The sequence below is a fragment of the Drosophila virilis genome, chromosome 3 (assembly GCF_030788295.1).
Source record: "Drosophila virilis strain 15010-1051.87 chromosome 3, Dvir_AGI_RSII-ME, whole genome shotgun sequence".
NCBI lineage: Eukaryota > Metazoa > Arthropoda > Insecta > Diptera > Drosophilidae > Drosophila > Drosophila virilis.
The window spans coordinates 21,157,144-21,176,976 of NC_091545.1; the positions used below are offsets into that span (position 1 = coordinate 21,157,144).

General features: G+C 41.5%; 8 protein-coding genes across 9 annotated transcripts; 3 read left to right on the forward strand and 5 right to left on the reverse strand.

The window, feature by feature from the left end:
• The first annotated feature begins 13 nt into the window (after nucleotides 1-13).
• Nucleotides 14-9,513, forward strand: Toll-9 (toll-like receptor 9). 2 transcript variants are annotated; one of them, XM_002048094.4, is made up of 6 exons: nucleotides 14-1,002; nucleotides 6,421-6,651; nucleotides 6,747-6,974; nucleotides 7,095-8,719; nucleotides 8,778-8,905; nucleotides 8,965-9,513. In XM_002048094.4, exons 1-6 carry the CDS (start codon nucleotides 627-629, stop codon nucleotides 9,188-9,190), a joined length of 2,814 nt encoding a protein of 937 aa, XP_002048130.3. In that variant the 5' UTR covers nucleotides 14-626; the 3' UTR covers nucleotides 9,191-9,513. The 2 variants fall into 2 exon arrangements, with proteins under 2 accessions (XP_002048130.3, XP_032290359.1); XM_032434468.2 differs by lacking the exon at nucleotides 6,747-6,974 and having other exon boundaries at nucleotides 211-1,002.
• Nucleotides 1,035-4,288, reverse strand: LOC6624698 (zinc finger protein ZFP2). Its single transcript, XM_002048096.4, has one exon. The coding sequence runs from the start codon at nucleotides 4,179-4,181 to the stop codon at nucleotides 2,646-2,648; it is 1,536 nt and encodes a 511-aa protein (XP_002048132.1). The 5' UTR covers nucleotides 4,182-4,288; the 3' UTR covers nucleotides 1,035-2,645.
• On the reverse strand, nucleotides 4,457-6,225 carry Neu2 (Neuroectoderm-expressed 2). Its single transcript, XM_002048097.4, has one exon. It carries the CDS (start codon nucleotides 6,174-6,176, stop codon nucleotides 4,656-4,658), a length of 1,521 nt encoding a protein of 506 aa, XP_002048133.1. The 5' UTR covers nucleotides 6,177-6,225; the 3' UTR covers nucleotides 4,457-4,655.
• A 111-nt stretch (nucleotides 9,514-9,624) lies between the features above and the next one.
• Prim2 (DNA primase subunit 2) lies at nucleotides 9,625-12,171 on the forward strand. The gene has a single exon (XM_002048098.4). It carries the CDS (start codon nucleotides 9,679-9,681, stop codon nucleotides 11,278-11,280), a length of 1,602 nt encoding a protein of 533 aa, XP_002048134.1. The 5' UTR covers nucleotides 9,625-9,678; the 3' UTR covers nucleotides 11,281-12,171.
• Nucleotides 11,407-12,820, reverse strand: LOC6622280 (phospholipase A1). The gene is made up of 4 exons (XM_002048099.3): nucleotides 12,560-12,820; nucleotides 12,221-12,480; nucleotides 12,035-12,170; nucleotides 11,407-11,980 (listed from the first exon to the last, which is right to left on the reverse strand). The coding sequence occupies exons 1-4, from the start codon at nucleotides 12,753-12,755 to the stop codon at nucleotides 11,415-11,417; spliced, it is 1,158 nt and encodes a 385-aa protein (XP_002048135.1). The 5' UTR covers nucleotides 12,756-12,820; the 3' UTR covers nucleotides 11,407-11,414.
• A 1,101-nt stretch (nucleotides 12,821-13,921) lies between these two features.
• LOC6622306 (phospholipase A1) lies at nucleotides 13,922-15,353 on the reverse strand. The gene is made up of 4 exons (XM_002048100.4): nucleotides 15,069-15,353; nucleotides 14,744-15,003; nucleotides 14,551-14,686; nucleotides 13,922-14,498 (listed from the first exon to the last, which is right to left on the reverse strand). Exons 1-4 carry the CDS (start codon nucleotides 15,301-15,303, stop codon nucleotides 13,951-13,953), a joined length of 1,179 nt encoding a protein of 392 aa, XP_002048136.2. The 5' UTR covers nucleotides 15,304-15,353; the 3' UTR covers nucleotides 13,922-13,950.
• Nucleotides 15,354-15,506: 153 nt separating this feature from the next.
• Nucleotides 15,507-17,153, reverse strand: kin17 (kin17 DNA and RNA binding protein). The gene is made up of 2 exons (XM_002048101.4): nucleotides 15,853-17,153; nucleotides 15,507-15,794 (listed from the first exon to the last, which is right to left on the reverse strand). The coding sequence occupies exons 1-2, from the start codon at nucleotides 16,822-16,824 to the stop codon at nucleotides 15,594-15,596; spliced, it is 1,173 nt and encodes a 390-aa protein (XP_002048137.1). The 5' UTR covers nucleotides 16,825-17,153; the 3' UTR covers nucleotides 15,507-15,593.
• A 625-nt stretch (nucleotides 17,154-17,778) lies between these two features.
• On the forward strand, nucleotides 17,779-19,782 carry LOC6622369 (cysteine sulfinic acid decarboxylase). The gene is made up of 4 exons (XM_032435160.2): nucleotides 17,779-18,049; nucleotides 18,270-18,457; nucleotides 18,511-19,483; nucleotides 19,540-19,782. Exons 1-4 carry the CDS (start codon nucleotides 17,867-17,869, stop codon nucleotides 19,720-19,722), a joined length of 1,527 nt encoding a protein of 508 aa, XP_032291051.1. The 5' UTR covers nucleotides 17,779-17,866; the 3' UTR covers nucleotides 19,723-19,782.
• The last annotated feature ends 51 nt before the right edge of the window (nucleotides 19,783-19,833 follow it).

Here is a 19,833-nt window from a genome sequence, read left to right on the forward strand (position 1 = left end):
AATTCTCTATTCGGACATAGTAAAAAAAAAAAATTTGATAATTTGCGAATAGAGAGGGTGCGCATGTGGCCCTAATCCCGTATCGAGTTGATAGCTATCATGCGTCTAGTTTCTGCAATCATGTACAAAATATTTAAGGTGTGGGTGTGCTGAGAGGCGTGCGGCTACCATAAAGCGGCTAAACTGATAACTGGAACCCATTCAAAAGCGAAAGAATATATTGCCAAAATTGATAAGCCCTATCGTGTTATAATAAAATTATTCATACTCATATTCGCTAAGCAAGAGTTTCGGATTTCTGCCATTCGGTTGACCATTAGTCTCGCCTCTACTCTCCAGAGTGTGCTATGATATCGCCTGCCGCATAGCATTCGATCAATATATTGGATTATAATCTACGGAAAATTGACAAATAAATAAACCTTAAACCACAAATAGAGACAGTTCAAAACGTATCTAACTTGTGCTCATTAGTGACTGTTTCGAAGAAATTAAAACAAAATATCTTTCTGCATGCATTTCAATGAAACGAAATCTAATATTAGCAATAGGTCGCTACAATCTAACAATTTCAACGCATAACTTAATATTTTCTGCTATTAACAACTATTGAAAGGGACTTTAAAATGTGTTTTCTAATAAAAACATTTGTAATATTAATTGTTCTTCAATGGAACATAATTGAGTCAAGCTTAAGAGCTTTGGAGTCAGCGCCGCGTCATTTGGTGGAAACGTCCAGCGTCAACGAATCCGCAAAAATAACACCTCTTCAACTAGGCTCACATTTAGGAAAGAGCCTAAATACTGCAAAAGAGAGCCTATCTCAGGACACGAATGATGAACAGAGCAGCAATGATTCCATGGAGGGAAAAAATCTGGAATCGCTATTCGTGAAATACGGCACCGACGATGGAAATACTTGTCTTCTGGATAACGTCAAGCAGGAAATCTTGTGGTGGACATTTCCCAATGGAACTCTTAAGCCACCCAATAGCAAGCACTGTGAGTATATAAATTAAATCAATTGATAGATGTATAAAAAGTACAAAAGACGCGTATGATTTATTTCAGTTCTTATACTTAGTAGATAATGTGTAATGCTTAAGGCTACTTGGTGCTTTCATGTCCAAAATGGGCGCATCATGATTCGATTGGTTTTAAAGGTTAATTAGTTGAACGGCTGTTTTCGTATCTTTTCATTACGTCTCAATCGATAAGTTCTCAGTTTAAGAATCAACCAAAGACAACAGACTTGGTTTTCTATCTTCAGAGTTATCAATTCCTGTTTGCATCTCTTGTGGTACTTTTGCTCCAATCTTCGGACTTCTAGCGTGAATGTCCATATGCCGCCTTAGAAAACCCTCACTAAATAACGTTTTCATGCAGAGAGGACACTTGTACCTCGAGTAAGTGCATTTATCTGTTCGAATATGTTCGTCGAGAATGTAGGCATACCTGAATAGCTTTTGGCAGTGCGGGCACTTGTGCTCGCCGTCTTCGAGGTGTATCCGTAGGTGCTTATTGAGATTGTCACGGTGCGAAAATCTAGTTAAGCAGTGAGGGCATTTATGCGGTGGTTCGCCGGCATGATTAAACATGTGTCTCTTCAGGACAATGCGACTAGAAAATTTGCCATGACATTCTTTACATTTAAATCGGCGTTGGCCGGAGTGCAGTCGCATATGCACTCTCCGATGGTTTATTGTTTGAAAAGTCTTCGAGCAGTAGTTACACTTGTAAGGATGATCTTCGGTATGAACGAGTGTGTGTTTCGTCAGTTGCCTTTTTAAACTGAACACTTTTCCGCATGTTAAACATGGATACAATTTGGTTTTACCAGTTTTCTTGGTGTCGACCCTTGAGCTACTTTCACATTCTTCATAGGTTTCGTTATCGACAGAAAATGTTCCCAATATTTCTTGTTTGATCTCAATAGTACAGTGGGACAGCACGTTTTGCTCGGAATCGGAAATTTCTTTCTTTTCAACACCAGGCTGCAAAGCTTGTGAGATTTTTGTATTATCTTCAAGCGTTTCGTTGCCGAGACTGCTTCCTTGTGGAATAATTTCCAGCGGCTCTTCTTTAATATAGGGAGTACACTCAAGAGGTACGTCTTCGCAGGCGGAATTATCCTTGTTTCCAACACCTAACAATAGCAGGAAGTACTGTTGACTGTGTTCGCATCTGCGCTTGAATTGAAATGCATTTTGAGCATCCAATATGCAGGCCAGGCATATGTTCTGGGGCAACGGATCCTTAGAACTTATTTTACAGTTGCCACACTCCTTAAGCATGTCAACCAGAGGAGGATCCTGCTCCAGCTGGTCAAAGATGTTTACTAGAGTGACACAGTTGCTTCTGCATATGCGACAAACGGCTTCCATTTTCACTTTTGTGCAACTAGTGAGTCTTTTGAATATCGATTCGGCTGACGAACATGTGTTCAGTATCGATATTCATCGTAGAATACATCGATGATCGCTGTGTTGCATCGATAACGATAGTAGCTTTAACATTTATTTTATTTTCGGAACTGAATTCGAGTTGCCGGCAACCTAAACTAGAAATTTGTTAATCTATTCTGCAATTTAAAACGATTTTATTTATATTAAACTTTATTTTCTACAATGGGTACTTCAGCCTTACTAGGTGCTAGGATGTTTTCTTGTATGTATAACACTATGGCGAATGAGGCTTACATTTTGTTTAAACGATTTCAAACAAAGCTCACACTGAAACGGACGCTCACTGGTATGGACGCTATAATGTCGGGTCAGACGACTCCTTGTAGCAAAACTCTTGTCGCACGTCGTACACTGGAAACTTTTCAGACTGGACGTGCGTGTACCATTCGATATTCTTTCCTCGATGCCCTCTTCATTAGTTGCGTCTTCAGATAGCCCAATGGATAAGGTCCCTGATGGAGGAGCATCAGTAGATAATATCCTTGAGTTTATTTCTTCAGAACTAACATCTGCTTTTGGCATGTCAATTAATAATCCATCCGATTGAGCCATATCCAAGGACAGTCTTGATTTTGTATGTATTGAATTCCTTTTTGGTGCTTTTACGGCAATCGTCTTCCTTTTAGTGCTAGCGGGTTTCCGGCAACTCGGACTCTTATCGCCCATGTGAGTCTTTTGGTGTAGCTGTAGTTCTTTATTCAAAGCAAAGGCCTTCGGACATTCGGCACATTGGAATGGCCGCTCACCAGTACATCTGCGAATATGCACCTTGAGATTGTAGCCATCCCTAAAAGCCTTTTGGCAGTGTGGACACTTGTGCTTGCGCTCATTGGTATGTATGCGAATGTGCTTATTGAGAATACTGCGATGTGTAAATCGCTTCAAGCACTGATCACATTCGTACGGACGCTCGCCGGTATGTGTGAAAATGTGCCTTTGTAGGTCATCTTTTCTTAAAAATGCTTCTGTACAATATTTACATTTGAATGGACGTTCACCAGTGTGGAGTCGGACGTGCAACTTGCAAGTACTTGATGAATTGAAGGCCTTCGAGCAGTAAGTGCATTTGTAACGTCCGATATGAACGCGCGAGTGTTTTGTTAGGTCTTTTTTATAGCTGAACTCTTTGCCGCACTTTAGACATGAATACGAATTCTGTTTATCATCTATGTTGTCCTGTTGGTTATACAATGATGCTTCTGAGCTTATTCTCCTGTGGTCTGGCAGGATACTTTCCAATGGATCTTCTTTAACGTCGCGAAAACACTGGGAAATTGGGACGTTATCGCAGTCGGAATAACCTTGATGTTCAACGACTAGAAACTCATCAGCAGCGCTTAGTCCATTGTATTCGAAGCTTTCGTTATCAACAATTTTTTCTTGCGGCATATTTTCCAAGGGTTCTGTTTTTATTTCGAAAGAACACTGGGAAGGTGGCACGTCTCTTTCCCATTCTGAATTCTTCTTGTTTTCAATGTCTAGCAATTGCAAAAAGTATTGCTGGCTCTGCTCACACATGCGTTTGAACTGAAATGCATTTTGAGCATCCAATATGCAGGCCAGGCATATGTTCTGGGGCAACGGATCCTTGGGACTTATTTCACAGTTGCCACACTCCTTAAGCATGTTAACCAGAGGAGGGTCCTGCTCCAGCTGGTCAAAGATATTCACTAGAGAGACGCAATTGCTTGTGCAAATGCGACAAACCTCTTCCATTTTAACCTTTCGGCTATTTAATGAGTGAACTTTTTTGTTGTTCGTCGAAGTTTTGCTTTATTCGTAAATATTTCTAAACGCCTAGAGCTGACGAACATATGTTGAGCATCGATAAGCATCGTGGCAGGTAGATATCGATAGTATCGCATGATTTGTTTTTATTTTAATAACTGTAATCGAACTATCGAAAATTTAATATAAATAGAACTTTTATAACGTTTTTTGAAACATCACACTTTTTGCGGGTTGTCAATTAATTAAACAAAATGAACTCATAAGTTTATCAATATCAATTTTATTTTTTACTTATGATTGCCTTTTATGTCGTCCGACAGAAAACTCAGAGTTATTCTACTTGGAATGTATACTCCAACTTAAAACGATTTTAATTATTTTAGGTTTTGGTTTCGACAATGGGTACTTAATATTAATTGATTAATATCATAACAGCACACAATATCCATTAAATATTAATTAGTTATAGTTTTTCCTTGTGTGAGTAACACTATGCTTAGTGAGATGTGATCGTTGCTTGAACGCTTTCGAGCAGATCTCACACTTAAACGGACGCTCATCGGTATGGACGCCATAATGTTGGATCAAACGACCCTTTGTTGCAAAACTCTTGTCGCATGTTTCACACTGGAAGGTTTTCTGATCGTAAGGGTGCCTCTCATCCATATGTCTGCCTTCTTTGGGGTTCACATCTTCAGGCGACTCAGCGAGTAATATCTCAGAGTGAGGTGCATCCAATGAGAGTGAGCTTGGGTGTTCTTCTTTACAGCTATCTGCTCTCGTTGGCATCTCGTGTGGTGCTTCTTCGCCAAGCGTGTGCCCACTGGAATGTCTTTTTAGCTGAGCAGCCGAGCAGCGTCCCGAGCAGCTGGGACACTTATAATCCAAGTGAGTGTTTTGGTGCAGCTGTAATTCCTTTTTCAATACAAAGGCCTTCGGACAGTCGGCACATTGGAATGGCCGCTCACCAGTACATCTGCGAATATGCACCTTGAGGGTGTAGCCATCAGTAAAGGCCTTTTGGCAGTGTGGACACTTGTGTTTTCGGTCATTGGTATGCGTTCGGATGTGCTTATTGAGAATGCTGCGGTGGGTAAATCGCTTTAGGCAGTGCGGACATTCGTACGGGCGTTCGCCAGTATGCTTAAACATGTGTCTCTTCAGGTCATCGTTTCTTAAAAATTCTGCTGTACAATGCGTACATTTGAATGGACGTTCACCAGTGTGCAGGCGGATGTGCAACTTGCAAGTACTTGATGAATTGAAAGCCCTCGAGCAGTGGGTGCACTTGTAACGGCCGTTATGGATGCGCGAGTGTTTTGTCAAGTCGCTTTTAAAACTAAACACTTTTCCACATGTCAAACATGGATACGATTTATTTTTATCAGTTGTTCTGGAGTCCAGCTCCTCAGTGTTTTGTTGTTCGCACAGCGACGCTGTTGAGCTTACTCCATTGTCTTCGAAGCTTTCGTTATCGACACTGTTTTCTGGCAGGATATGTTCCAATGGCTCTTCTTTAACATCGAGGAAACACTGGGAATTAGGGACGGCTTCCTCGCAATTGGGTTTGTTTTTGTTTTCCACGTCTGGCAACAACGTTGTGGAGCTAGTTTCACTGTCTTTGACGCTTCCGTTATTGGCACTGCTTTCCGTCGGTACATTTTCCAATGGCTCTTCTTTAATGTCCAGTGTACATTGAACACGCACGTCATGGCAGTCGGAATCATCCTTGCTTTCAACATCTAACAATAGCAGGAAGTACTGTTGACTGTGTTCGCATCTGCGTTTGAATTGAAATGCATTTTGAGCATCCAATATGCAGGCCAGGCATATGTTCTGGGGCAACGGGTCATTAGGATATATTTTACAGTTGCCACACTCTTTAAGCATGTCAACCAGAGGAGGGTCCTGCTCCAGCTGGTCAAAGATGTTTACTAGAGTGACACAGTTGCTTCTGCATATGCGACAAACTTCTTCCATTTTTACTTCTGTGATTTAGTAAATTTTTGTATACACAGCTGACAAACATATGTTGAGTTGGGTATACATCGTGGCATGTATCGATATATCGATTAAAACTGTGGTGCTTAGATATCGATAGTAGCCGTTTTTAATATTTTTGAAAGGTAATTTAAACTAAACAGGATTCTTTATTGAATAATATTTAACTAATATATTTTATGATAATTATATTAGAGAAATCGTTGGTTTCTATTTTTTACAGTGACAAATATGCACTTAGATCTTTCCTATGGTAACATATCTGAAGACGAGGATTTATTAAATAAAACGAAATTTGCGCGCCGATATAGTTTTAAAAAAGTAGAAGCTTTCTCTGCTGCCTACAACAGACTAAATAAAGTACCATTCCAAACTTTGTCAACAATGACGGGATCTTTAAAATATTTATCTCTAAAAGGTAACCAGTTTGCAGCCCTCAATCATGATGTAGAAGGTGAGTAGAAAAGTTGGTTAGATATCTACCGACCACATAAAGTGTACAGATCGCACACATTCAGACTTATCTACAGGCTCTTTGCTAAATTTCAGCCATTGAGCGGTTTTTACAAGAGACTCGATTTACCCCCAATGCCACACAAAACAAATGCGATGAGCATTTTGCAAACAATCATACTAATAACATAGATCTATATGATCGGGAATGTTTGCTATACTACCAGAACAACAAACACATTCATAATTCAAACACACAAGACTTGATCTATGAGGATTATATACGGAAACTTCAATTAAAGCACATACTATTTGGCACTTCAAGTAAGACACGATACAATATTCTTCCTCATTCCACATACCAACAACGTCATTTACTGTACTTTAAACGACAATTTGATGCAAGCTTAACTTAAATGTATTTATTTTTATTTTTTTGCTTAGAGGAGAGCATTGCTTGGGCAACCTTTCCGCATCTGCAGCACCTTTTGGAACTTGAAATCAGTAACTGCAGCATCGAGTATTTGAGCAAAGAGGCATTCAAAAATGTGACAAACCTTCGGAAACTCTTCATCTCGAACAACAAGATAATGACCATAAATTTCGATACATTTTACTATATACAGGGAGTACAATATCTAGATTTGTCGTTTACAAACGTTTTGAACTATAATTACCAGCTATCGATGCCCGAGCTTGAGGTTGTCTTAAATCTGGTGTATGGTCTAAAGATCCATCAGACGGCATTTAAGCTGCTACCAAAACTCGTCTATCTGGATCTCTCACACTCAAAAATCACACGAAATAGCGCAGTTGCCTTCACACATCTTGGGAACAAGCTCAAGTATCTGAGCTTGTGCTACACATCGTTTCCCATGATGAGCAATGGCTTTTTTAAGAACACAGCTCTAGAGGGACTTGATATGTCTGGCAATCCTTTTGTCTCGTATAACATTGTCGATGACGCTTTCGACAGTATTGGCGATACGCTTAAATTTCTGTACTTTGAGCACTCTAATCTCAAGGATATCAAGTGGTTAAGACCGCTGAGAAAGTTGCAGTTGTTGGGCTTGGCCGGTAACAATATCAATGCCCTATCGGTCGAAGCGTTTCAGTCTTTGGTAAGCTTGCAACTTCTGGATCTGAGCTCCAACCATATTGGCAACTGGTATAGGAGTGTGTTTTTTAACAATACGGCACTGCGGGTTCTAAATTTACGCAGCAACAACGTCAACATGCTGACCACCGAGATGATGAAGGATTTTGAAACGCTCGAATACCTGAGTCTCGGCGACAATAACTTCCTTTGTAATTGTATTCTGCGTGAGGTGGTCGAAGTAGCTGCAAACAACAATAAACAAGCCGACTGTTCATTCAACTTTCTACAACACGCAGCTGCTGAACTGATTGCCTCAAACATCAACAGTCTAACTGAGCTGAGCAAATCCCTTGCCGGGTACATTGAACACCAGTTGTGGAAGCGACGCTATTTGCCACAGCTCATCGACAGCTATAAGAACATAAAAGACTTCAAGCGGCTCAAGAAAATAACCAATTTGCGTTTCCTTACCAAAGACTTGCGTACCAAACAATGCCCCGCATCTATTCAAAAAACGGTGAACGAAACTTCTTTAAAATTTCAATTACTTGATTACGATGCAAAGAATTATTGGTGCTTTAACGAGACGGATAAATTACAGGTGGATGAGTTAGTCTGCCAGAACCGAATATTGGTTGATTTTGAAGAAAAGCTGCACAACACCTTCAAGATAGTCACAGCTGTTGTTGGAAGCATTCTGGGTGTATTCATTCTGGGACTTATCATATATCTAAAGCGTTGGCATATACACTATTATTATGCTTCACTGAAATCGGCGGCTCTCTTGTCTACCGCCTCAAAGGAGTCTCTTGACAAATTTCATCGTCTATCCGAAAACAATCCCAGCGTGATATACGATATTTTTATAAGCTACTGCCAAAATGATCGCCAGTGGGTGCTGGACGAGCTGCTACCAAATGTTGAGAAATCAGGAGATATTTCTATATGTCTGCACGAACGTGACTTTCAGGTTTGTCAAAATGAAATAAATAGTGTATGTATAGCTAACTTGTATATTTTACTTATAGATCGGAGTAACAATACTGGATAATATTATTTCAAGCATGGATCGATCGCGCTCACTGATGTTGCTAATTTCCTCAAAGTTTCTGCTCAGTCATTGGTGTCAATTCGAAATGTATCTGGCCCAACATCGGTGAGCATGAAAGCCTGTACTAAAAAGTAAACATAACTCAACTTATTTACGTTCGACAGCATCTTTGAGATGAGCAAGGAGCATTTAATACTCGTATTCCTGGAGGAAATACCACGCAGTAAACGCCCAAAAACGCTTCAATACCTAATGGGTATAAAAACCTATATTAAATGGCCGAGTAAAGGTAGCAAACAGCCAACATTGGAGGAACGTAAATTGTTCTGGAAGCGCCTAAGAAAGTCATTAGAGTTAATTGGCATAGGCACAAAAGATTCCAATGTCTAAAGATATTGGACTGCATAGTTTCACCCTAAAATGAATGCAAATATTCTAGTCATTTTTTTAAGTACCTGATATACATAAAGTACATTTTTAGAATACGAAATAGTATGAATCACTGAAAATATTTTAAGCTCAATGAAAACCGTTTGTCATATTTTAAGATTTATATAGTCTAAGTATTGGAGTACTGCAGCTGCAGAGACAAAGTGCAAAGTGTTTAGATAAGGTAAAGAAATGAAAAATTGATTGGTAATGGCAGCTTATAAATCATGACTGTGTGGTAAAAAATATGGAAAGGAAATAACCAATAAAATTTAAAATTTAAACCATTGTATCGATATTTTAATCGATAGTGCGGAGTTTTCAACGGCCTACTCACTTATCGGCAGTACTCACTTATCGATATATGCGACAGCTGTTTCCATTCATTTTTGGCGCCATTTTCGCCAGTAGCGCAGCAAACCGAATACAATTGAGTCGTGTTTGCCAACATGGATTTTAATTTAAAGAAACGAGCACGACACGATGTGAAAGTTGAAGTGGTTAGTTTGGAAGCAAAGTATCCGCACAATGTGATGCTGTATCACTATCCGCCAACGGAGGATATTCATATTGATGAATTTGAGGAACTCGCTTTGGAGCGTCTGCGCCTGCTGCGCGTTTTTGATCGCGCCACAACAAAGGGACTGCGGCTGCTCTCTGAGGACTGGAAGGAATATGTGAATAGCGAGATGAGCAGAGATGGACTCCGTGGCTATTTGCGCATGGGCACGACAAGCAGTGGTATTAAACATGAGTCGGATTTACAAATGCGTCGGCGTGACTATTTATCACACTTCATACTGCGCTTGGCATATTGTCGCTCAGAGGATTTGCTGCGCTGGTTCGTAGCACGGGAAATGGAGTTCTTTAAATATAAATTCGCCGCACTTAACACAGCTGAAATTAAGCAGTTTCTCGAGGCCAACAGTTTTCACATTCTCCCATTGACAGAAGAGCAGAAGGACGAGGTCAAAGACGGTCTCTATGAAAGCACTGTGGGCCAGAGTGTATCAAAGATCGAGCTGCTCGAGTTCTACAAAGTACCCTTCACACAAGTTTTGGATTTGGTGCGGACCCGGCGCTGTTATCTAAAGGCCGGCTTTGCCTATGTGAACACACACGACATGGTGTCAATTGTGGGCGCCAGACAGCTGGATGAAATTGAACGCGGCATGCAAGCAGCTAAGTCCTTTATTGCTGACGTCGAGGCAGACGAGCGCATCTCGCGCATGATCAAGTCCCTGCACAACTCGTATACGGGCAAGGACTACACGGTATGCAAAGATGCTTCGGTGCCGATTGAGTCTCTGGATCAGCTATCCAAAACGTCCATGCCACTCTGCATGCGTATGTGCCACGAGCACATACGCAGCCAGCACCATATCAAACACGGTGGACGCATGCAGTACGGTCTCTTCCTAAAAGGCATTGGTGTCACGCTTGAGGACTCGTTGCGCTTTTGGCGCGAGGAGTTTACTAAGAAAATGGACGTCGATAAGTTTGCGCGCAGCTACGAGTACAACATTTACCACAACTATGGCAAGAAGGGCTCCATGGTCAATTATACGCCATACTCTTGCCTGAAGATCATTAAGGAAATGGCAGCGCCTGGCGATTGCCACGGCTGCCCCTACAAATCGTTAGACCAAACTGCGCTAAAAGCGAAACTCTCTTCATATGGCCTCTCGCCGGGCGCCATCGATGAGATCATGTTTTTTGTTTCGCGCAATCATTACCAATTCGCCTGCGGAAAATACTTTATGCTGACGCACAACTCGACGGTGGAGCCGACAATCAATCACCCAAACAACTATTTCGAGGAAAGCCAAATCTTGATGGGCAATCGCCAGAAACGCGCTCCCGGGCCAGCTCAGCAGAATAATAAAGTCAGGGCCTCAATAAAAGGGGCCGCAAACAGATCCATGCTTAATGGTGACGATGATGACGAGCTGTGGAAAATTGCCGAGACACAGGAGAAATTATACCAGAGCCAGAAAGGCATTGCGGAGGCCTTCGATGATGATCTAGATCTTACTGAAATAATGGATTAATAATAAATATAGATATATAAATGGAATCAGAAATGGGAATTCAGTTCAAAGGGAAAGGCGGACTGGAAGGGACTCGACTCGCGACTAATGCTATCTAGCTTAGAATAAGAGAAGTTTTTAAATGCGTGCTGTTGTTAAGACTGAACTTTACTGGATAACTTAGATCTGCACTTGGGCTTGGCGCAGTCAACATGTTTTCGTTTCAACGGATTGAAGTTTTTGCCATACGGGCTTTGGCCATTAACATCAACGTAAAAAATGCCAGTCGCCTTCCGGTTAATCATATAGCCCATTGTTGAAGTTTTGTCGGTCTGACATTTTCGCCTTTCGAGCTCTTTCCACGACCTGCATTTGAAACCCAGGAAATTTCTCTCCTGTTGCGGATAGACGCTCTCCGCAAAATACTCAACAGCACGCGTGTGTGAGCAGCCAATAGTCAGGCAGCCGGGCTTAATGGGATGTGCACCTCCAGGATAAAAGTCAATGTCGCCCAACGGATCTCGTTTCGCCAAAATGCCAATATTTGTGTGTATAACGTCCACTAGCGCAGCATCGCCACGCATCAGTCCGGGCAGTGATTTTTCATTGCGAAAACAGGGCTTGGCTGGATCCAGACCAGTTATACGAGACACAAGACGTCCCGTTAGTTTTTTGAATGTGCGACCAGCAGTGCCCATAATATGGGCGCCCAATGAATGACCTGGGGCAATATTCTATTTGATCTTGTCGACGAAACTATAGCTGCCAAACTCACCAATCAAATGAATGTCCATCAATGGCATCACCTTTATCAAATGCTGTAAACCGACGGCTAGGTGCTCCCCAATGAGATCTGTGTTCAGGGCCGACCACTTGTACAATGTGTCCACGTAATAGGCCGCATCTACAATCTAAGATGAATATATAAAGGTGCATACTTGGTGGATACTTTACGTAGTACCACAAAATTAACAGCAGGCCGACACATAAAAGCCCTCGATATCATCGATATGGTGGCAGAATCGTTAACGGTATTTGTCCAGCCCGTAGCCAGGATGACCAATTTATGATTCTGTCGAAATTTCGGATGATTCCATAACTTTTCGGCTTTCAATAACGGAACGCTATAATTCAGGCATGGCGTCATATACTGAAAGTGCATTTTCGTTATGTCCGGCTGTATTTGCGGAGGCACGCTTCCAATAAACAGCGTGGAGGAGCCTGTCAAGCGTTGGAATGGGATACTATAGATAGATGGAATACTAAGTGAAGGCCTGTCACCTTTTCCCCATGTACTCACACAAGGTATCAATAACGGATGCTGCCAATTCCAGCGGAAATGCTGTAAAAATATTCAATTTCAAGGTAAGAATATCCGTAAAGGCATTGGGAATTCCCTGCCACCAGCTACTCGTTGAGTTGTTAGCCTCTGCAGTATACCCTGTGCTGAGAAGAATTATGCTTAGAGCTCTTAGGCCATTGAATTGGGGACGCATTATAAAATATATGTGGTCCAAGTAAGTCAGCAACGAACTGTGGCCGCCTAAATTTTGTTGGGCTTCTAGACATGAACGCAAAGTTTTTGCAAATAGGTCGAGTAATTTTTAAAAATCTTTGTTTGCATTGTTGCAAAAAATGGAAAAATATGAAAACAGTTGGCACACCAAAACTTAAATACACTTTCAGAAAAACGAGTTAAGTTACCCAATTAGGTGAAAAAAAGCCTGTTATAAATTAAAGTCCCCTTGGCATAGGTTTTTTTTATCCCTTTTCCAAAGTTTCGAAATCCCTTCATGCTGTCTATGAGTGAAAATATTTAGAAGAATGCTCACTTAACTTTAGTTGACACACAAAATTATGCCTTATAGGATCGAAAATGATTTTTGAATGGATCACACACCTTTCGACAAAGTAGGTATACCCCCGAAAGAGAGTAAATATTGGGTCACACAACATATGTTTTCATATAATCGTTTATTTTACCCAAATTTCGAATAATGTCATTGTCAGCAGCTGTGTTGTATTTAGGTACATTCAACCCCTACAAAAATACTTTAAACATGTTACTAAGAGAAATACTATAAAAACTCAGAAACTGAAAATCCCAAATGAAGAAAGCAGCTCTTTGTGATAAGCAAAGCGTGACAATCTCAGTTTCATTTTATTTATTTATATAATTGTTTAGGTTTATTTTAAAAATAAATTATATTCGTTATAAGATCTTCTCTGTGGTCTTATACCCTGAACTCATTACAAATGAGTAAAAAGGGTATATTGATTTTGTGCAGATGCATGTAACAAGCTCCACGCATATATGTGGACCTGTCCATGTTCTTCTCCCGTGTGGTTGGCGGGCATTAGAATACCACCACAGCATGTCACCGCTTGTCGTACGAGGCGACTAAGAGAGACAATTTCCTGCCGGGCCATCCGAGTTCTTTAGTCGGTACCGCGCATTGAACAGTTACGAGACTGTTCGTTGAGGTGAACTCCTTGGGCGAGTATCTTAGGGATTTTTACTTTGCTAATAGTTTCAGTCCTTACCAAATGGAAGAGGCATACAGGTGCCTCTTAAAAAACGGGTAACTAAAAATGAAGCCTAGACTGCAAATTTGATCGCAACGACTTTATATTGCTTGTAGAAGAAATAAAAATATATAGCTTATTCACATCTGAGCGAATTTAATCATATTAGGTATCCTTGCATTTACAATTATCGCTTTTATCCATCAAACCCATTGTTATTGCTGATTCCCAATTCATGCCAAACGGACTCGCGCCCCTCACATCGAGATAGTACACCCCTCTGGCGGCCCAATCAATCGTATATCCCATTGTAGTTTCTGAGGATCTACAGGATTTGGTTTCAAGCTCTTTACTTGAGCTGCATTTGTAGGCCAAAAAGCTTCTTTCCCGACGTGGATAAACACTTTCGGCAAAATATTGGTATGCACGGTTGTGCGAGCAATCGATAAACAGACAACCGGGCTTAAGGGGATCTTCACCTGCTGGGTAAAAATCAATATCACCAGTTGGAAAACGCTGTCCCAGAAAGCCAGGATTTGTGTGTATAACATCTACTAGCGTGGCATCTCCCTTGGATAAACTGCGAAATTTGGATCTTTTCAGAAAACAGGGCTTGGCAGGATCCAGACCAGTTATGCGAGGCACCTGTCGCTTTGTGAGTCGCTGAAATTCGCGACCAGCCGACCCCATAATATGTGCACCCAATGAATGACCTAGAAAAATAAATAAGAATTATACTGCGATAGTTGTAGCCAAGGAACAAACCAATTAAATGAATGTCGATCAATGGCATCATATCATATAATTTCGCTAAGCCAACGGCAATGTGCTTGCCTATCATATCCGTGTTTAGGGCGGACCACGTATAGAGCGTATCTACATAACTAGACACATCTACGGCCTGAAATGACAGTACTCAATCAAGCTCAACCTTTAACCTGTAACCCTCAATGTATACCATAAAATTAACATCGTTTCGGCACATAAAAGGCATCCATATCGTTTCTATTGCATGCGAATAGTTGATTGTGTTCAGCCATCCAGAAGCTAAAACTACTAATTTGCGATTCTGTTGAAATTGTTGATTCTCCCAGAGAGTGTCTGCTTCCAATATAGGCACTTTATAGCTGCCACATGCTGTCATGTAGTGAAATTGCATGTTTTTTATGTCTGGACTTTTATGCTCTGGTACGGCCATGACTTGTACCATTCTCATACCTGTCGAGTGTTGGGATGGGAGTATAAAATGGGTTAGGCAGATTGATATTGCTATCCGTACTCACATTCTGTCTGCAAATAATCGGAGGTAAATGCAACGATGCCGGATCCCAATTTAAAGGCTGTATTGACACCTTTTTCTGCCAGACCAGAGACTGAATTAAAAATAGGGCCTTCGGCTAGGTTTTTCAGACCAAAGGGCACGCTGAATATCCCATCATCTCCTATATATGCTCTGGGCGCTGCACTACCAAACAAACAGATGCTAAGAGCACCAAGCCAAACAAATATTGAGCGCATATCTGAGATATAGGTGAAAAAACTCCGTTCTATCGACAATCTGCGTACCAATAAACTAGTTTGATTGTTTAACAAACAATTTTAAGCTAACGTTGTGACACCAATTAGTTTTGCATTCATTATCCAATTTTATGCATATCTTAAATGGATTGAAATTATTAGATTGCAGAATTGAAATTTTACGCAGATTTTAAAAGATATCATTTACGTTTTTAGAACCATATAATAAAAAATATGCCCTTAAAATCTGTTCTTATTTTAAATAATTAGCTTAAATAGCAGTGTGCAAGCTACGTAGCATATAATTTACAAATATCTTCGTACTGCACGTTGTCCACAATGCGGCCCTTTAATGGACCGTGCAGTATCTCAATGCTGACACAATATTTTCGCTCGTCCAGCTTTTTAAGCAACGCTTCTGAGCCTCGGTATGCGCCGTTCACCACAAGCACTTCCTTGTCCAGGGCGGGTATTACTGTCTCCAGATGCGCCTAAAAAAAAAGGAATTCATAAGTGTTTTGCTTTTGTTTAGGGAACTCGTGAAATTACCTGATCAACTTTACACTTTTCTCCACTCTCCAGAAATTTAATTTTTGCCCGATATCTATCGATGACTTCTTGCACCACAGCTTTCTGTTTGTAGAACTTGTCGCCCATGGAGCTTGAAATAAATTTGACTACAATATTTGGATGAAGCCAGTAATCCTTGCGATTAGCCCGTTCTTTACTCCTTTCCTCGAGTTTGATTATCTCATCCAACGCGGATCTGCTGCTCTCCGTTGGCACTGGCTTGGGTTTCTTAAAGACTTTCTCGTCTGATTCGGCAGCTGTGCGTTTCGAATGTAGCGCCGATTTGCCCAATATCGATTCGGGCTGGAATTTTTTCTCCAATCGTATGTCCAGCTTTAGGGGCTGCTCTTCTTCACGCTTCAGTTCCGTATACTTCTCCTGTGATTCATCCTCTTCGCCGTCCTTTGACTTTGCTTTTTTAATTTGCTTCTCAATAAATTCCGTCATGCGTTCCTCATCATCCTTTTCCATTTTTTCTTTGCGCTCGGCCTTCGCCTGCCGCTCCATGGCCTCCGGGCTGCGGTCAATGTATGTGACAAACCATCCCTTTTCCGTTTCGTCGGCCACCACTTGACCAGTGCGGCCCAGCCACTTAACATAATCGGATAGCGTTAACCAGCGGGTGGCGTTCATGTGTATGTGCTCCTTGTGTGCAATGTATTCCTGATATATTTTGTTGGCGTTCGTGCGCTTGGTGCCAAAGCGGCGACGCAGCAGTTCCATATAGCCATCGGAGAACTCCTTGGAAAAGTTGTGCAGAAACTTGCCAGGTGAGTCCGCAAACAGGAGGAGCTGCCGCTGATGGGACTCACTCATTGTGTGGCACTTAAAGCCATTTTCGTCACGGCATTGTTTCTCGCACATCTGACAGTACCAGCGCAACTTCTGCAAGCCCTTTGCCTTCATCTTGTTGGCAAGGTACTTGGGTGTACCAACTTCGGCGCGTCCCATGATTACAATTTATACTTTCGTTTTAAAAACAATAAACAAAACAAGCGAAGTAAATAATGCTCTAAATTGTCGTTCCGTGCCTTCTAAACCATATGTTCAATGATTACAGAACTTAACATTTTGCTCAACTGTTATTAACAGCGATGAGTGTAATCAGTCGATACCATCACTACATTATCGGTTTGAAGCCATTTTTGAATTAATCATAATAGTATTGGGTCACACTGTTCGTAATGCAATAATTGGCGCGGCGTTTTTAAAGAGTTAAATTGTTCAACATGTGGCATTGCATTATAAGCATAGAGCAACAGTGGCTTTAAAAGCCATTTAACAAATATAAACGTTTAAATCTATAGTCAATACAAGCGTTTTAGTAAGTACCCTCTGCATTTATTGTTGTTTTCGTTTCTACCTCTCAAATCAACTTATCAAGGAGGTATTTGATAACAGTTCTGCAATCTGTGCTCTGTATATACGATTATATTCAGACCAGTCGGATGGACAATTAAAAATCCCGATAAGATTTTGATTTGAATCGCAAATGCAATTAACTTGAAGTACATAAGTTATTGTCGCCTAACAACAAACCGGCTTATTTCTACATATGACTGGCGAAAGCTTCGAAAATGGTAAATGTAAATACGAATGCATCTATCACTCATCAATATACGTAAAGAACGAATAAATGTTTGTAAGTGGTAGTAGAGAAAAATTACAAACCGGTATGGAATATGCAATAAAGCGTGAGCATTAGATTAACTGATAAAGTTCTATAAACCACTTTCTTATAAATATCTAAAATAAAGGTTCACCCTAATTGTGTGGCATACCGACACGAACACAAATCCAACATAACATACATATGCACGTGTGTAGGTACTTATTCATTTGTATGTAGTATGGTTAATTAATTTACAACTTTAACGAGCATTCGATCGCCACATCACAGCTCGGAATCAGGTCCAATGCAGCGCTACGGTCAATCGCCTGTCATTCCCAGTTGAATAGCTGTCCGCAGAGGTTCAGTCAGAAATATAGTAAAATGGATGAAACAATTGATAATGCATCTTACATTGTTGATGGAGTCCGCGAGAAGTTAATGAACGATTGGAAGATTCTACAGCATGTCTTCAAGCTGGTAGAAAAGGAGGATACTTTTTGTGCCAATCCAGAACTATGGAGGGAACAGAAAATAGTCGATTTTATGCAGCCGGACGAACTAAAGGTTAGTGACCCCTCCCCACTTCGTAGACGAGGTCTAGACGTCCCGTCAAAGCAGCCGAGACAGTTCCCGATAAGCGGCTTTAATGCTGATCATTGAAAGAGTTTATTGTGCAGCTGCTTGATCACTTTATTGATCCGCCGTCGTAATCTATTGACGGGTTCAAAAATCTTGAAGCATGAAATGTCTTTTCTACTATTAAAAATATTGATATTCCTCTTAGAAACATATAGACCTGACAATCAAGGAAAACGAAACATCCACAAACTCTGATATCGAGCAGATCTGTCAGCAGGTTATACAATATTCTGTAAAAACCTCTCATGGCCGCTTTCACAATCAGCTGTTTGGACAAATGGATCCCTTTGGGCTGGCTGGAGCCTGGATAACCGAGGCACTGAACACAAGCTCGTAATATACAAAAACAAATATGGATCCTTTAATTTGAATGTGTGCACTTCCAGTTACACCTATGAGGTGGCGCCTGTTTTTAGCCTAATTGAGACGGAGATCATATCAACGGTTTGTAGATTAGCCGGATACAGCCAAGGCGATGGTATATTTGCTCCTGGCGGCTCCTCATCGAATATGTACGGACTCGTTCTTGCGCGGTATAAACGCTTTCCACAAATCAAATCGACTGGCATGTTTGGATTACGTCCGCTTGTCATCTTCACCTCCGAGGACTCGCACTACAGTCTGCAGAAAGCTGCCCACTGGTTAGGCATTGGTGCTGACAACTGCATAGCTGTGCGCACCAATGCCAAGGGTCAAATGTCACTGGACGACCTGGAGGCGAAAATTAAAGCAGCACGGGCACGCGGACATGAGCCGTTTTTCATCAATGCCACCGCCGGCACAACGGTGCTGGGCGCATTTGATGACATTGCTGGCACTGCCGATGTGGCCAACCGCCATGGACTATGGCTGCATGTGGATGCCTGTCTGGGTGGATCCGCACTGCTCGCCTACAAGAACCGCTCACTTTTGAAGGGCCTGGAGCGCGCCAACTCCTTTGCCTGGAATCCACACAAGACCCTCGGCGTTCCGTTGCAGTGTTCCCTGTTCCTCACCAGCGAATCCGATTTGCTAGCGCGCTGCAACAGCATTGAGGTGAATTATTTATTTCAGCAGGATAAATTCTATGATATCTCTTACGACACCGGCAACAAGAGCGTCCAGTGCGGCCGCAAAATAGACGCCTTCAAGTTCTGGCTTATGCTCAAGGCGCGCGGATACGGCAAATACGGACATTTAGTGGACCATGCCATATTAATGGCTCGCTTGTTGGAGCAAAAGTTGCGCGGACGTCCAGATCGCTTCAGACTCGTCCTGGAGCAGCACGAATACTCCAATGTCTGCTTTTGGTACATCCCAAAATCCATGCGGGTGCAGAGCAGCGAGGAGACCGCAGAGTGGCGGGCGCGTCTATATACCGTATGTATTGAACCAAGATACGCTGCAAGGTCGGGATTTATAAGTTGATTCAACAGGTCGCACCCCTTATCAAGGAGCGAATGGCGTACAGTGGCACCCTGATGGTTGGCTATACGCCGCTCAGCAGTCGCAAGTTGGGCAACTTCTTCCGCATGGTATTCACCTGTTTTCCCGTGCTCAAGACTGACGAATTGGATGTCATTTTAGACGAAATCGAACGTCTGGGCAAGGAGCTCTAACTATAAATTTGAATATAAAATAATAATCATTTGTTTCAAGTAAAACGGTTTCCTTTTTTATATTTTTGTTTTTCTCTTGATTTAACATTATATCTTTGTGGTTTTTTTTTA